This window comes from Mytilus edulis, chromosome 3 (assembly GCF_963676685.1).
Source record: "Mytilus edulis chromosome 3, xbMytEdul2.2, whole genome shotgun sequence".
In the NCBI taxonomy this organism is placed as follows: Eukaryota; Metazoa; Mollusca; class Bivalvia; order Mytilida; family Mytilidae; genus Mytilus; species Mytilus edulis.
In genome coordinates this window covers 85,867,395-85,885,164 of record NC_092346.1, presented here as the reverse complement: position 1 = coordinate 85,885,164, position 17,770 = coordinate 85,867,395, and the positions used below count along the sequence as shown (strand labels likewise).

General features: G+C 33.4%; 1 protein-coding gene across 1 annotated transcript in view; it reads right to left on the bottom strand.

Annotated features, from left to right (window-relative positions):
* Nucleotides 1-9,143: 9,143 nt before the first annotated feature.
* The window catches only part of LOC139514604 (cytosolic phospholipase A2-like), a 29,755-nt gene continuing 21,128 nt past the window's right edge, over nucleotides 9,144-17,770 (bottom strand). The window contains exons 12-17 of the mRNA XM_071304020.1: nucleotides 17,635-17,685; nucleotides 15,866-16,412; nucleotides 13,315-13,418; nucleotides 12,208-12,377; nucleotides 11,746-11,932; nucleotides 9,144-10,844 (exon numbers count right to left, since the gene is read on the bottom strand). Of these exons, the coding sequence (XP_071160121.1) occupies nucleotides 10,603-10,844; nucleotides 11,746-11,932; nucleotides 12,208-12,377; nucleotides 13,315-13,418; nucleotides 15,866-16,412; nucleotides 17,635-17,685 (1,301 nt within the window). The 3' untranslated portion in view covers nucleotides 9,144-10,602. The remainder of the gene's footprint in view (nucleotides 10,845-11,745; nucleotides 11,933-12,207; nucleotides 12,378-13,314; nucleotides 13,419-15,865; nucleotides 16,413-17,634; nucleotides 17,686-17,770) is intronic.

Here is a 17,770-nt window from a genome sequence, read left to right as displayed (position 1 = left end):
TCTTATGTATAAGCTTCCTATCTTAGGAACACCCCTTAATTGGAATTGGAAATATCTACATAAATGGGTAAGAACGTACCTTAGATAATTATTTACACCACTGGGTGGATGCCACTGCTGGTGGACATTTCGTCCCCGAGGGTATCACCAGCCCAGTAGTCAGCCCTTCGGTGTTGACATGAATATCAATTATGTGGTCATTTTTATAAATTTCCTCGAATTTTTCGAAAAACCAACCTTGGATTTTCTTATTCCAGGAATAGATTACCTTAGCCGTATTTTGCACAACTTTTTGGAATTTTGGGTCCTCAATGCTCTTCAACTTTTGACTTGTTTGGCTTTAAGAATATTTTGATCTGAGCGTCACAGATGAGTCTTATGTAGACGAAAGTTCAAACGCGCGTCTGGCGTATCAAATTATAATCCTGGTACCTTATATAACTATTTACACCACTGGGTCGATGCCACTGCTGGTGGACATTTCGTCCCCGAGGGTATCACCAGCCCAGTAGTCAGCACTTCGATGTTGACATGAATATCAATTATGTGGTCATTTTTATAAATTTCCTGTTATAAAACTTTGAATTTTTCGAAAAACTACAGGATTTTCTTATCCCAGGAATAGATTACCTTAGCCATATTTTGCACAACTTTTTGGAATTTTGGGTCCTCAATGCTCTTCAACTTTGTACTTGTTTGGCTTTACAACTATTTTGATCTGAGCGTCACTGATGAGTCTTATGATTTTCACTTGATTTCTGAATTCTTTTAGAAGCTGTATACGACAGATATGTATTTTGTAACAAAAGTCTTTCGTCAATGACTCAATATTCATCTTGTTGAGGTTTTGCAGATCGCAGAACACTGAAAAGTCAAGCAGAAGTGCCATTACATTTTGGTTAATGTTGAAGAGTTGTTCCCATTTGTTGCAGCCTGCCCTATGATACTTGGGACCAGCACTTTGAGAGGAAGGAAATACTTCATACGAGTTTCCCTCAAGTTTGACAGAAGGTTAAGACGTGCGTTAGATCTTCGTCCTCCCTATGACACAGCAGACATGTTGCATTTATCTTGTATTGGCTAAACTTGTAATTGTCAGCCTGTACTAAGTATGTACCAGTGAGCATACGAACTTTGATCATGCATTTCTGAACATCTAATACATTTTGTGAAGCGTATTCCCAGACGGGATGAACAATTCCTATCTCTAAAATGGTTGTGTTTAGGAATCTTAATGAAGATTTTGTATCTGCTGTTTCTTGTAGTTCAGAAGTCCAGTATGTGTTGATTGTGGATCTCATGTTTTTTCCCATGCTACTTTTGAAGGCATTTTTTTCTATTGTGGTCAAGAATGTTTGGCAGATTGTATTATTGTAGCAGTAAAATTGATAGATGAAAAAAGCTTTTAGGATTTTTGGAATTGACGGATATTTGTCTTTTAAGAATTTCCTTTAATTAAGAGTTGTCATATGAATTGCGTGTAAGAGATTCAGTTTCTTTCTGTGGATTTCTCCCTCTACGGGTAGGACACCAGGTAGTAGAAAAATGGCAGGAATAGCCGTTCTTTTAGAGAAAGATTGTTGGACGAGAAGGTGTATAGCAGCCATCACTTAATTCACTCACTAATCTTCTCGCCCTTCATTTACCGCAGTCAAATTAATCCCACTTGTACATTATCCCAATTTATTTAAATTTTTCTGCCACAACCCAGTAGCCGTGCTCCCGCCATTGGCCGCCATTGTGTTTTTTTTTGTATTGTTTGTTTGGTTTGTCACTTTTGACAATCTACTTGTGTCTTTTCGAATTAAATTATTGTATATATATATTATAAACTAAACTCATAAAATTAATTGCATAAATTTTCCTCATATTTTTCTCATAATCTTTTCGCACATGTCATTGAGTAAGATTATCAAAGGAGTAGGTCCGGTAATGACCGATTTTGGCCTCAAATTTCAGGTTCATCTAACGAAAGATTTTGACCACTTTTTAAACACTTAAGTGTCTATTTTATTTGATTCAATTAGTTTATGTGAAAGATTTTAACTGATTTGGTCATTAAAAACGACCCAATTCAAGCTCAAATATGAAAAATCTACCAAATATGCTGAAAAATGTCACTTTTCAGATGGTTTTTGTCAAAAATGAAAGTGGCCGCATCTGTGTTCATCCTCAACCTTTATATATGTTATGTATTATCATCAAATACAACTTACATTTCAATATCAAGGATGAACACGAATGCGGCCACTTTCGTTTTACACGGAAACCGTCTAAAATTTAATTAAAATGCTAGAATATTGAAGATTTCAGTAATTTAGCATGACTTAATGGTGCTAGTACCCGATATATGTGCATTATATGTTCAAAAACAGCCCATATTTATGTATCAGAAGCATTCTAATGTCCAATAAATAACTAATAGTTTACATTTTGACAATTTTGTAAAACTGCTATATTTTGGGGACAAAAAAGGGTCTTACTGAACCTACTCCTTTGGCAATAAGAGCCTAGACCCACCTCAAAGCCGGAGAACACATAGGCCTGTTATTTTAGCAGATAGCAAAGGCAGCAAACTACAGGGCCAATTTGTACATTCGCAGTAAAGTAAAATAACTTGGCGGTGTCAAAGAGGCAGAAAATACAACAATTACACAATAGTTTGGCTCAAAGCAAACTTAGATTCAGAGATCCAACTCGTCGGTGATATTTGGCTCTTCGTCTGGATCGGTACCTGTAACCTTACCTCCATTGACAAAACCACCAGATTTCAATAACGACCTATACAGGACAAAACTTTAAAACATAAAGGCTCCACTAAACACAGAAAATTCTTCAACGTCGCTTTGTACCCGGGACGGCATCCATCCAAATCCAGCACTATATATAGCTAGCAAAAGCCTGGCTCGAAATTATTAGTTTTTATGAGAAAATGAGTCTATCAAATATTTAATGTTGATGGATAATATGAAGAACGTTCGAAAGAAGTAATCAAAAGTATACGATGTGAACACTCTTTAACACAAATAGAAAAAATGGACGTATAGCAGTAACTATGCTCTACTAAAATTAAGAATGGAAATGGAGAATGTGTCAAAGAGACAAAATCCCAACTACAGCAGAAAACATCTGAAGACGACCAATTGATCTTCAACACAGAGAGAAAATCCCGGACACGGGCTTCAGCTAGCCCCCTAAACAAAAATTTATACTTGTTCAGTGAAAATAGACGTCACACTAAACTCCAAAACATATAAATGAACTAAAATTGATAAACATACAAAATAAAACAAACTAGGACAAAACTTCTGACTTGAGACAGACGCAAAAATGCGGTGCGGCTCTAATGGTAGTTTAATGGTGGTTTAGTGTAATTAAATCCACATTAATGTTCGCCGTTTCCTCACTCAGTTGTACATTGGTTTCAGCACATTTACCCTCTTATTTCAAAATAATTGATAACGATGTGCATGATGTGTGATTACAAATTCTTTTAATGTTATAATTCATATCTATTTGGTCGAAAGCATTCAACAATTTAAGATACATGTCACTACAATAATTTAAAGAATCAATACAAATACAACCAATGATAAAGTACAAATATCAAGCAACGAAATATATAGGGACTGAGGGATGGTAGTAAATATTTATAAAGTATTGACATGAAATGTACTTATTAATGTTATAATGAACATGTGTATATGTTTTGACATTTGTCACATGACTAGATATACCGGTTTAAGCACAGGCACTCGTCTCAGACAAAATTTCCTATATACCTTTATGTTATATAAAGGTATATAGGAAAAAAAATTCTGAGACGAGTGCCTGTGGGTTTAAGGTATACTCTAGAGTAATGAAAATTGTAACGGTAAATCTGTGTGTAATTATATGTCATTAGACGCTTGCTTTCGAACAGTTCAGTCTGGCCGTTTCTTTTCAATATGGCCGAAAATACGGAAGAAAGTCTACTTCAGGACGACTCGTTACCTGATAAAAACAGTGATGATGCAACCAGATTATCTTCTGATAGGGACCTACACAACACGTTCTCTCTATTCAAGTTGTACATGGACGGGAAAATGAATATCATTGAATCCATGTTGGTACGTGAACAAGACGCGATGTCCAAGAAGATAAAGAGGAAGTTTCTATCAGGTTCAAGCATGAAGGAAATCGAATTCAATTCAAGTTTAACGAAAAACTGTGAATAAACTCAATAAGCTTAATAAGTCAATTCCGTCAACACAGGCACAGAGTATTCGTGTTGTTCTGGATTTGCTAGATAAAGTTAAAGACCGTAATAAGATATTACGGATTGCAGATTCTTCACCGGCGGGATGGTCCACGGTCCGTGAGTATGAGTCTAATGACATTGCTTCTGACCGTGAAGATGAGAAGAAAATTGGCAAGGCGGAGAGCCGAGCCATGCGCACGATGAAAGACAATTAGACAAAAGGGCGTCCCGCTCCGTATTCCAACAAACACAGATTGCCACCAGCCGAAACCTATGCTAATCCAACCTACAATCAACAGTTTAAGAGGAATCCCTTTCATAACAGCGTTGCACGACGTGAGCCGTGCCAGTGGGACATGTGCTTCTTTTGTAAGCAGTTCGGGCATTGGAGAAAAAAATGCGCCCTCAAATCCGATTTAATTGGTGTCGGATCGTCTGGTGTTGCCAAATCAGAGTAAAATCTGCAGATGCACCAGAAATGTAAATGATAAGTATAATTTTACTGATATAGATTGGCATGAATGTAAATATGGGTCACAGTATGAATTATATAATTTCTTAACTCAAATTCGTTATTTTGAAGAAATTTGTCATAATTTCATGTAATTTACGGGTGTAAAAGGATGGTTGGCGAAACATGTAAATTTTTGGGAAAGTATTCGAGCAAACACATTAAGTAACGGTTATGTCATTCCATTTATTGACCCGCCAGTTAAAATGCTCTTTAAGAATAACAAATCGGCACTGCTGAATGAATCATTTGTCAATCAGATCTCAGTTTCTGAGTTTGTTTCTACAGGTTGTGTAGTTGAAGAACCATTTCAACCTGATGTTGTCAATCCCTTAAGCGTAGCGTTTCAAAAATCTGGCAAAAACGGCTTATTCTTGATTTATCTGTTTTAAATAAATCAATCAAAAAAGACAAAATAAAATTTGAAGATTGGAAGATAGCAGTTCAGTATTTTCAGAAGGATTCTTATATGTATAAATTTGATTTAAGTATTGGATATTTTCACTTGGACTTTTGTCCGCAGCAACAAACTTTTTTAGGTTTCAGCTGGAACAATAAAGGAGTAGGTTCAGTAAGACCCCTTTTTGGCCCCACAATTAAGCAGTTTTGCAAAATTGTGAAAATGTAATCTTTTAGCTATTTTTTGGAAAGTAGAATGCTTCTGCTACATAAATATGTGCTATTTTTGACAATACAATGCACATATATCGTGTACTAGCATCATAAAGTCATGCTAAATTACTGAAATCTTCAAAATTATAGCATTTTAGTAAAATTTTAGACGGTTTCCGTCTTAAATGAAAGTGGCCGCATTCGTGTTCATTCATAATATTGAAATGTAAGTTGTATTTGATGATAATACATAACATATATAAAGGTTGAGGATGAACACGGATGCGGCCACTTTCATGTTTGACGAAAACCATCTGAAAAGTAACGTTTTTTGGCATATTTGATAGATTTTTCATATTTAAGCTTCAATCGGAGCGTTTTTAATGACTGAATCAGTTAAAATCTCTAGCATAAACTAATCGAATCATTTAAAATAGACACTTAAGTGTTTAAAAAGTGTCCTAAATATCTCGTTAGATGAAACTGAAATTTGGGGCCAAAATCGGCCCTTACCGGACCTACTCCTTTCATTGTTTTACAGTTTAGTATTTGGTGTATGTACGGGCCCATACATATTTACAAAATGTCTGAGACCTATGGTAAATATTGGCGTGAAAATGGTATAGATGTTGTATTGTACCTTGATGATGGTTTTGGTATGTGTACAGACACATCTAAGTGTATAGAAGATTCACATTTTGTTAAGAAATCTTGAGACGCCGGTTTTTCTTATAAACGAAGGAAAGTCATTTTTTCCCACCTGTACAGTCATTAGAATGGCTTGGTATTGTTTGGAATGCTAGCGAATTTAGTCTTGTTATCCCAGACAAACTTGTAGATGATTTGATGGTATCCCTTGTATCAGTTATTTGAAGATTTCCTATTACCTCAGGTTGTAGGTAGAATTATTTTCATTGATCCAATCATTGGCAATGTAGCTAGAATTATGATTTTTTTTGCTATATGGCAATAGAGTGTAGAACAGAATGGGACAAATGGCTGTTGTTTCCATGTCCTCACAAAGTCTTATCAGAACTGCATTTTAGGTTAGAAAACATAACTTAGTCTAGTTTAAACATTAAAAAAGTTGTTGGGTCATTACCCAAAATCACATGTTGTAATTTACTCTGACGCCAGAGGTAAAGGGGCATGTGCATATTCAGTAGAACTTCACAAGAATTTTTTCATGAAACATGGGATTTTTCTGAAGCTCAAGAAAGTTCAACATGGAGGGAGTTGAAAGCTATAGAGCTAGCCTTGATATCTTTCAAAAATGTTTTTTTGAAGGCAAAACGCTTAAATGGTACACAGATAATCAGAACTGTGTAAAAATTGTAAAAGCTGTTAGTATGAATGAAAAACTACAAATAATAGCTTTGTCGATATTTTCGGTCTGTATCCGATGATGTATTTCCATTGCCATTCAATGTATTCTTAGATCACAAAACCCTCAAGTTGATTACACCAGTAGTAGGGTTGATGACGAGGACTGGGGTGTATCAAATGAGTTTTTTTTTCAATTTATAAATGATTTATGGGGTCCTTACACAATAGACAGGTTTGCTAATTCTCAGAATGCTAAAGTGTATAGATATAATTCTCTGTTTTGGAACCCGTGCGTAGTAGCTGTAGTTGCTTTTACACAAGATTGGTCAAATGAGAATAACTGGTAAGTACCACCTGTTTATTCTGTTGTTCGGTGTATTAAACGCTTGATTTACTGTACGACTAAAGGAACCTTGATTGTTCCTAAATGGAAATCGGCAGCCTATTGGACTAAGATTTTTAAGCCCCACCTACGATAGTAGAGGGGCATTATGTTTTCTGGTCTGTGCGTCCGTTCGTCCGTCCGTCTGTCTGTCCGTTCGTTCGTTCGTTCGTCCGTCTGTCCCGCTTCAGGTTAAGTTTTTGGTCAAGGTAGTTTTTGATGAAGTTGAAGTCCAATCAACTTGAAACTTAGTAGACATGTTCCTTATGATATGATCTTTCTAATTTTAAAGCCAAATTAAACTTTTGACCCCAATTTCACGGTCCACTGAACATAGAAAATGAAAGTGCATGTTTCAGGTTAAAGTTTTTGGTCAAGGTAGTTTTTGATGAAGTTGAAGTCCAATCAACTTGAAACTTAGTACACATGTTCCCTTTTTTTCCTACTCATGTTAAGCTGTTTTTAGAACAGAGCAAATGTTTACAGGGAAGGCCGTGATATAGTTATTTCTAAAAATGGAAATAATACTTGTCCAGTGGCTATGTTAGAACATTATATAAAGTAAGCTAAAATATTAGAAAATTCTGACGAATTTGTATTCAGGTCTTTAGTTATTGTAATGAAAGTGATACTCATAAATTTAGGAAAAATTCACCACTTTCATACACTAGAGCTAGATAAGTATTGTTGAATCGTTAGAAACCATCGGTTACGAAAAAAAATACAGTTTGGTCTTCACAGTTTACTTTTAGGTGGAGCATTCGCTGCAGCAGCAGCAGGAGTTGAAGATCGTCTATTTAAAAAGCATAGGCGATGGAAAAGCGATAACGCTAAAGACGGTTATATAAAAGAAAGTATAGATAACAAATTGTCGATATCTAATAAATTGGGTATATAAGACTATCTTATAGATATATTTAATTGCTGTAGTTTAGTTTAAACATATTTTATTTGCTCAAAGCGAAAAAGGATCAGACACAAGTAAAACATACTTATAAAGTCTTCTCCACAATACAATATATATATAACAATACAAATTGAACGTGAGCATGCATCATATAATATAAACAACATAAATATAACTTATCTATACTGAAAAAAAGTAGAGGGAATGAGGAAAGAACGACAGAGATTAGGTTGATGATGATAATGATAATTGCTGTAATATAACTAGTATCTGTTCCCTTTCTTTGTTTTCTTTCGATGCTTTACTAGACTGTCCAGGCGAGCTGATATTCCAAAAAGTGTTTGGTTTTTAATTTATGAATATTATATGTTCGTTTGAATAGACGAACAAGAACATACATGTATTTATTAAAGTTATAATGAACACGTGTATTTGTTTTGACATTTGTCACATGACTAGATATACCGGTTTAATGTATACCCTAGAGTAATGAGTATTTCACGAGCTAATATAAGCTGGAAGAATTGTAAAGGTAAATCTGTGTGTAATTATGTCTCAGTCGACGCTTTCCTGCGGACAGTCCAGTCTGGTCATTTCTGAAAACTTTTTATTTTATCAATGTTGTAAATTGATGTATTCATACTTATGATTGATGTGGATATTTTTTTTTATATTATACATGATTGAAAAGATTGGTAACTTTTATTTTCATTTTGTTATGTTGTGTCACATACTATAAATATGTAGTTTTATTGCAATACATATTTGAATTGAATTGAATTGGTAACAAAGATATTTCTTTTGTAGATTGTGTGTTTAATAATCACGGGAAAATGATATGTTGAAGCAGCGGCTACGGGCGTGCAGACAAACATTTGTGCATTGTAAATAAAATGAATTAACATGCTTAACTGTACTGTCCAGGCGAGCTGATATCCGAAATAGTGTTTGGTGTTTTATTAATAAATATTTGATGTTGTTCGTTTGAGTAGACGAACAAGAATATACCACATTTGAAAATGCTAGTGAGCGTAAATATCTGATTATCTCCATAGGGGAATAGCATGAACATCATTCGAATCTTTTTTACTAGTTTTTTATAATGAAAAACGCATATATGCCACATATAAAGTCTTTAAAGACGGAAATATTAAAGGTTGATGGATTAGTTTAAACATATTTTATTTGCTGAATTAAAACAAAATTGATTAGACACAAGTAAATCATACTTATGAAGTCTTCTCCATAATACAATATAGAATTACAATAATAGTGTAATATAATGGACAGGCAAATAAAGCAAACAGTTTATAGAATATAATACTAGCTTTCATAGGTAAAAAGAGGAGAGAAAGAAAAAAAAAGAAAAAGAAAGTTTGAAAAGTCATATAATTCTGTGATGTTTGTTGATGATGACGATGATGTTTCGTGCCAGTAACAATAACGCTCTACCAAGGCATAAGAAATCTGTTTGACATTTTTTTTTATGAAACTTTGAACATGTTTGAAAATTTGAATATTTTGTTTGTTCGTTCGAATGTTCCGAGTGTCCGCAAATTAACAGTTTTGTATCTAAAACATGGTTTTCGGATAGCCAGTTAAGATTATTGAATTAGGATTTCCTGCATGATGTGTATTTAGGACAATCGAAGAAGTAATGATGGACATCCTCAATATCTAACCCAGAATGACAAGAAGGATCATTTATAATATTAGCTCTAATTAGCTCTAAATAGGTAATTGTTTAAGAATAAAGCGGAGCATCGCAATTGCGTTAAGACAATATTCAATTTCCTTGGGTCGAACAAATAAAACGTTTCAATTTTACACAATAGACTATCGTTTTTTAATTCGTTCTTAAATTTAGAAATAGAGTCGATTTCATTATTTCATGGGTTGTAGGTCGAAATTAGGGTAATACAAAGATGTTTTCTTTCGATATGGGGGTTTGCAGTTCATACGAATATCAATTACCCTTGCTTTCGCTATTTTGATATCTGTTGAAATGTCCGTCTTTGAATACAAACCTTGTCCTAATTCTGTTACGAAATACGACACGTGCTTCCTTTGACAGTTTCTATAGTAATAATGAAAATGCAATTAATATAGATTTAACGGCAATAATGAAACTTAACTATTTTGTTTAAATTATATGAAATGGATGTATAGTGACCTGATAATATTTCAGTAAAATCTTACACAGACATTACACAGACCATGTCAAAGCATTATGAACGTTAAACAACCAAATATCAATCAATCAACCAATCAATTTATCAATCAAAAGCATTAATTTGAAGTACATTAATGACAGCCAATAATCATCATCATAAGATACTCTAAATTACATATCACCATTGTTGTACACGGTTTGCATTACGGAATGTTATTTACCTGTCCAAAAACATTTGTCATATGAGTTAACATGTCCTAAATGAGTAAAAACGTCATTAAATGTTAAATGAATTTGTACACACAAACGACATAAGCAATAAGAAATTATGCAACGAAAATGAGCATTGCTTAGACAAATAAAAGAAATTTTTTCTAACAAACAGTATAAATGTGAAAAAAGCATGAATATAATTATGACAGTTGTCCTATTCCATACAAGTAGACAAATGTTACAAAGGCGCCGTCTTATGCCTTTGCCGGCCAGTTGGTTTCCTTTCTTGTTTGTTATTGATGCTTTTCGAGATACATGCCTTTATATCCTCAATATTATTAAGAACTATAAATTCAGAAAGTTGTGACAATCTATCAAAGTTTTCCGCGCTGTACTGGAAGTTGGTGCAGTGGAATGTGGACTGATCATCATAAATTTTGAAATTAGCGAATTCTTTTTCACTTTCACTTCGTTCGACTCCTGAAATTATTAATTTATGTTCATCAATAATAAAATTATACTGATATCAAATAATCAAAATCGCACAAAACATGCTTATTTGAAATCAGCTCCATTAGAAAACGATATTGTTTTTAAATGTGAATTACACTTTTGATAAGCAAACTTTATCTCTACATTTCTGAACCGACCATAATCAACTAAAATTATATAATTGTCACATTTTGATGTATTACCGTTGGGGAAGGACGTAATGTTGGTACTTAACTTCTAGCTATTACTACCAGAACACAATTCCCCAATTGACTCAAACTACTATCTTGTCCTCAGTTGATTAGTTCACAATTGACGGTTTTTGATACTTATCTTATTTTATTAGAAAAATAGATTGTGTACCTTTCAAAGATTTGGTAACGAGGTTTTATGATGATATAATTTAAGGCAATAGAAAAACCTTCGTTTAAACTGGTAAATTCAAAATCCTTATTGCATTTTTTTTATTTATATCTTAGTTAAGATTAATTAATTAAATTAATTACCAAAAATTTAATATAACTAGGTATACAATAAAATTAATAATAGAAATGGGGAATGTGTCAAAGAGACGACAACCAGACCAAAGAGCAGAAAACAGCCGAAATCTACCAATGGGTCTTCAATACAGCGAAAAATCCCGCACCTAAGAGCCGTACATTAGGTGGCCCATAAATAAAAATTATGAACTGTTCCCGGTGTTTTGGAAGTCGTCTCTACACTTTAAAACAGTGTCTTATGTGAGTATGTTTGGTCGTGCCATAACTTGAGTGATACATTATAAATGTAAATTTGCATTTATAAATCAGGTAGATTTGTATTTGTATTATTAATATGTCAATTGACAGGAACGATTAAGAAGAACTATTATTATTTTATAACTACTTACCCGGACTTTTAAACATTCGGAATTCTTTGTTCACCAATACAAAATGCATAATAATGGGACATTTAGGATCTTTTTCATCTTCAAAAATGTACAGTTCTTGTACTTTTTCGCCTTTATACTTTTTAATGTTGATTGGTGGAAATTTGATATCATGTTTTCTTGCCCAAGCTTCCGCTTTTAGTATTGTCTAGAAATGATATACATATTTATTTTGTATTAGTTTATCTCAATGCATATGGCAGAGACCACAGTAAAATATTGTAAAATAAATATGGAAATTGATTCATATTGTTTAAAAGAGTCCGATATTGACATTTTAATCAATGATTCGACATGATTCCTTATTTTTATTAACAAAAAAGGGCAGATTGAATGGGATTTCCTAATTTCTAGTCAGAATATAGCTTTCGGTATCTATAATTTTTAAATTTTTGTAAAAAGTTATAAAGTTCACACTATTACCTTGAAAGGGTCATTGGAATCTTTTTTTCGGTCTGTAAAATCAAATGACAGGATGAGGTCTACGTCCCTACCGGGTTGGAAGAGAAGTGGATACGGAGAGTTGAACGCTAATCCAGCATCGATCAAACATAACTTCTCAAGGTCATTTTTCAAGTAGTTCTCAAATAAAGCTAAAACAAAATAAAACTCAAAATTGCATATGAACAGGGCTTTATGAGTCGCAGTTTTTTTTTCAAAATCGTTATTTTAGAGGAGCTCTAAAATATTTCAAGACATTTATAATTCAAATTCAGGAAATCCATATATCATTGAAGACCATTAGAAATATTTCAGGTCATCCTGAATTATTTCTGAAACTCCATTGTCAAAGTTGCTTAGATGTCTTTGGAAAATCCTTTAAGAATTTGGGATCTTCAATGGTCTTCAACGTCGCACTGTATTTGACCTTTATAACTCTTTTTGATTCGAGTGTCACTGATGAGTCTTTTGTATACGAAATTCGCATCTGTTGTACAATTTTGCTTTAAATCAGGATTTCCTGAAACATTCAGTATTTACTTAATATTGAAATAGCTACATAGTTATGCGCAATGTTTGAGTTACGGTGCTTGGATGTAAGACTTTATATTAATTTTGTTAATAGGACTACTGAGAATGACCGAATCACAGTCTGTCTTATATTTCTGCAAAAGTACCTTGATTATGTAATCAATTATTTCAATTATTATGATTTATACATAGAACCTTCCGATTTACGATGAATGTTGAACAGCAGAAAGTAGCGAAACACATATTATAATTTTCAACTTTGACTGATAATAAAATACAAATATTTTATGTACAAAAGAAAGGCAAATTAAAAAAAAAAATGACGAAAATATGCGGCAGATGTCTATTTCAAACAAATAACCAAGCAAACAGTTAATTGTAGTGTTCTGTTTCTGTTTCAATGCTGTATACCCTAGAATAACATTTACACAAATGAATATATATTTACAATTAACGTTTTAATTTAATCATTCTGGCAGCACACATTCAAAACGGAGATCTTTGTTATACTCTAGTCAATGAAAAATCAACTTAACACTGTAAGATTATCATACTTACGTATTCTGTCTCTTAACGGAGACCAACTGTCGGTTTCATCAAAAGAAATTTTTCGCAAAAAGTTATTAATTTCCGCCGCCCTATGACGTCTACTCTTTAGGAAGCTACACAAATAACACAAAACAAACAAAAGTGATAGAAAATAAACTTATGTACGATGTTAAAGGTCGAACACTAAAGTTATTATACACTATTTTTCAATTATATTGTTCATTCTCTCCATAAAGGATTCTCATACTTAATACCTTATTTGTTGATCATTTGTTTATTTGTTTATTTTAAGTTTATGCCTAGTTTTCATGAACATATAAACTTCCTAATGTAAGAAGAAAGCTCAATAAAGTTGTAAATACTGAAAGTAAAAAGAAAAACAACTTTCTTCATTTGATATTAATATAGCAAATCATACTAAACCAGGTTTGTCGGAACACAGCCCGTAATTTAGGGTAAAAATTAGCAGAATGAAACCAAATGTTAACCAGGTCTGTAACTCATCATAGTAGACTTAAAAAATTAAATTAAGCTATATATTTGAGGCGTTTAGAAAGAAAAAGATCTGTAAAACTGTTATTTTTCATGAACTTTTCAAAGTCCGAAGGGCGTAATTGGGGCTAAGTATTAAATTCGATCTGTAACTCATCATAGAAGACTCACATACTTTAGTACTAAAAATCTTCTGAATATGTGAAGGCGTTTAGAAAATAAACGTCCTTATAACTGTATGTTCCTGAATGACAGAATGACGGAATGACAACATGACGGAACAATGAAATGACGTATAAAGGTAAAACTATATGAAAAGAGTAAAACCACAAAAATACTGAACTCCGAGGAAATTTCAATACGGAAAGTCTTCAACCAGTCTTCAAACGGCAAAATCAAACGCTCAAACACATCAAACGAGTGAACATGTACTGTCATATTCGTAACTTGGTACAGGTGTTTTCTTATGTAGAAAATGGTAGATTAAAGTCATATGTAGCGAGTGACCGGTGAAAAATAATGTTAATCCAATTCTTGAACCAATGCAAACATATATCATAAACTTAGTCTTCTATTTACGATTTCATCATTTTTTTCGCATTAATTTTGTATAATCGTCATTTTTTTTTTCAATCGGTCAGTGTTGTGAAATATGGCAGGTAATTAATGTTTGTGTTTTGAAGCTGAAGTTTAACGATTGTCATCCGTTTGTATACAATCAACAAAGAAGCATGGATATTGAGCACGTTTTTAACATGTACAATCAGGTAATAGTTTATTATAGTGACAGATCCATGTGTATTGCGATCACAGGATTTGAACGAGACTGGTCACGCTAAGGTCACCTGTAATTCAGTGGTTGTCGTTTGTTTATGTGTTACATATTTGTTTTTCGTTCATTTTTTTTATATAAATAAGGCCGTTAGTTTTCTCCTTTGAATTGTTTTACATTGTCGTATCGCGGCCTTTTATAGCTGACTATGCGGTATGGGCTTTGCTCATTGTTGAAGGCCGTACGGTGACCTATAGTTGTTAATGTCTGTGTCATTTTGGTCCCTTGTGGACAGCTGTCTCATTGGCAATCATACCACATTTTCTTTTTTATATTGCATACGGAAAATATGCCGGCAAATTGCTTGCTGGAAGCGAGTTTTTAAAAAAGTAAACTTCTTCTGAATGTGGACAAATTACAGAATTTTCTTGTGAAAAAAGTATATGTACATAAGGTTAATAATGAAAACTATCCATTTTGTTATTAAAAACATATGCTTCATTTCTTTTTTAATTTGAGGTTTCATATGACTTTAAAACATCTCACTTTTATCGCATAAAGTTCCATGATATTGACAATGATGTGTGAACAACACAAATAGACATAATAGGTAAAACTGTCAAAAATAGGGGTACAGAAGTCAAAATTGTGTTATAATCCGCCCACTTTGTGACGGGACCATACAAATAATTCAATATAACTTTTTGTGGTAATTTAACCTTATCAATAAAAATGTACAACATTCATTTTTAAAGATGCATAGGTTATTTGTTATCATATACGAAACTTTTTTTGGCAAATTATGGCAAGGTTTAAAGTTTATATCCTGCCGGATCACTTGAGATCAACCCCATAATTTGGTGGGGTTCGTTTTTCTTAGTCTTTAGTTTTCTATGTTGTGCTTATTGTTTTTCTGTTTTTTCTTTTTCTGTTTTAGTCATGGCGTTGTAAATTTCTTTGTATCTATGAGTTTGAATGTCTCTCTGGTATCTTTTGAACCTCTTTTAAGAAGGTAATAGTTGTTTCAATAAAACAACCTTTATTTAGACTCCTGTCCAAACCCGGCAATGATACAAATATGGGGGTTCTTTTGGAAGGTGAATATTGCATAAATTAAATCTACCAAGAAACTCAGGGGACTAACGCAAAGTATGGTCATACTGTTTATTCCCTATTTGCTGATTGATATCCATTGAAAAGGTAGGCAAACAAAGCGACATATATATCACTACAAAATATGAAAACACAAGTGTCAAATTGAGTTTGATCAAACAAACAAAAACACTTTATACTTACAATTCCTTCAGAGGTTGCTTTACAAATGTGTCAACAAAATACCCATCAATTTCATCGGCCGTATTGGCTGAATCGTTCTGCATTTGAGATAGTCCCCCATGTTCCACGTTTACATCATCTTCATCGAAAACACTCTCGTTTCGAATCTCTTCCATTAGTTTAGGATTGCCCTCTTCTTCATCTTGAATCTGACATACTGTGTTAAACAAGTCTTCCAGTTCTTCCTTTTCCTCCATACTTAGTTCTGATGGAACTGATTGATTTACCCAATAATCTTCGTCTTCTTCATCTGATGAATCATTACTGTCAGAAAGAAGAAACACGTCTGTTTCTTTACCTTTTTGAACATCATATTCTGATGATACGATGGAGTTGTCACGCTGGTATGAATCGATCTCGTCATCATTATGCTTTCTGCAAGGACCGTCCAATTCGTCGAAAGCTTCAAATCCTTGTGTATCCAATTGGTCTCTCACTTTGATTTTGGTAGCAGCAATCTGCATTTTTGATTTTAATCTTGTCTGATTTTTCATAAAGATACAAGAACCTGTAACAAACAAGCAATTTAAGAGCCAATATCAGCAAGCACTAATCTTTGTATGGAGTGTCAAACAATCACATTTCTTTCAATTTGTATAAAATGAATCGAATATGACGACTAAAGAAAATAAAGGTCGACATTAAATTCATATCAACTCCCTTCCCTTGTGCTTTGTGTATGAAGTGTCTTTATTAGGATCCCGTCCTATAGTGATCAGTCTGTCAGTCCGTCATTCAGTCAATCTGTCTGTCCGTCCGTTCTTCCGTCCGTCTGTCCGCTCTATAGACAGAGAACCATTATAACTTTATATTTTATACTTGACATGTATATTTACCAACACTAGAGGGTGTGTCATAATGTTTGTATATATATATTGTCCCTTGTATCAATGTGAAGTTATGACATGCGATGAAGGTTGATTTCCCGTCATATATGTAGTAAGTAGTTTATATATGTTCCGGACCATATGAGTATTTGGACAATACGCGTACGTTCATGACCATATGCGTATACTCATATAACTTTTTTCGCATTTGCACGTCATGGTAGTGCACGATCCTGTTCAGCTACATCTTTTGTTTGCTAGTGAAAATATAGCCTTCTTTGCAGCTGCGTGCAGTGATGTCAAGGTTTTGGGATATTCCGATGTGTCTACCGTGTTTTTGAAGCTCAAATATCGTAATATGACTACAGTACACCATATTCACAAAACAACTTAAATAAAATATGTTCATTGCTAGTGTCTTGTAACAGTTTATTGAGAAATATTTGTAGGTTATCTTTTCAAGTCGACATATTGTTATGCACTCTTAATAACAAATCGGTAATGGACATCGGTATAACATGTGTTAAATATAGTTTTGACTAGGTAGTAAAATTAACTATGTGAAACTTCTTATTTTTTTTCGGTTAATTTCGTATTGTTAAAGAACGGTCATACCATATGAAAAGTTTAGAAGTATTCAAAGTAAACTGTAACAGAGTGTTAATTACCCGACCATACGCGTACAGTCAGACCATACGCACATGGTCGGTCCATTTGAGTATAAAGCCATATGGTAATGACCATACGCGTATTGTCAAAATACTCATATGGTCCGGAACATATATACAAAAAGGACGGTTGAAATGTACTAATAGTAATATAGTGCATGCTTTGTCTTCGCAGAAACCTAGCACGAACTATACTAGTACTCATTTATTGACATAAACGTACACGATTGCCTACCTTTGTGTTCCATCTCTTCAAGATTCTGCGTATAAGCACTTCCACATATACCTGAAATTATGTAGAAACGTAGAAGTAAAAAAAAACATAGATACAAGACAAAAGACACAACTTTAACAAAGGTCAACAGAGAAAA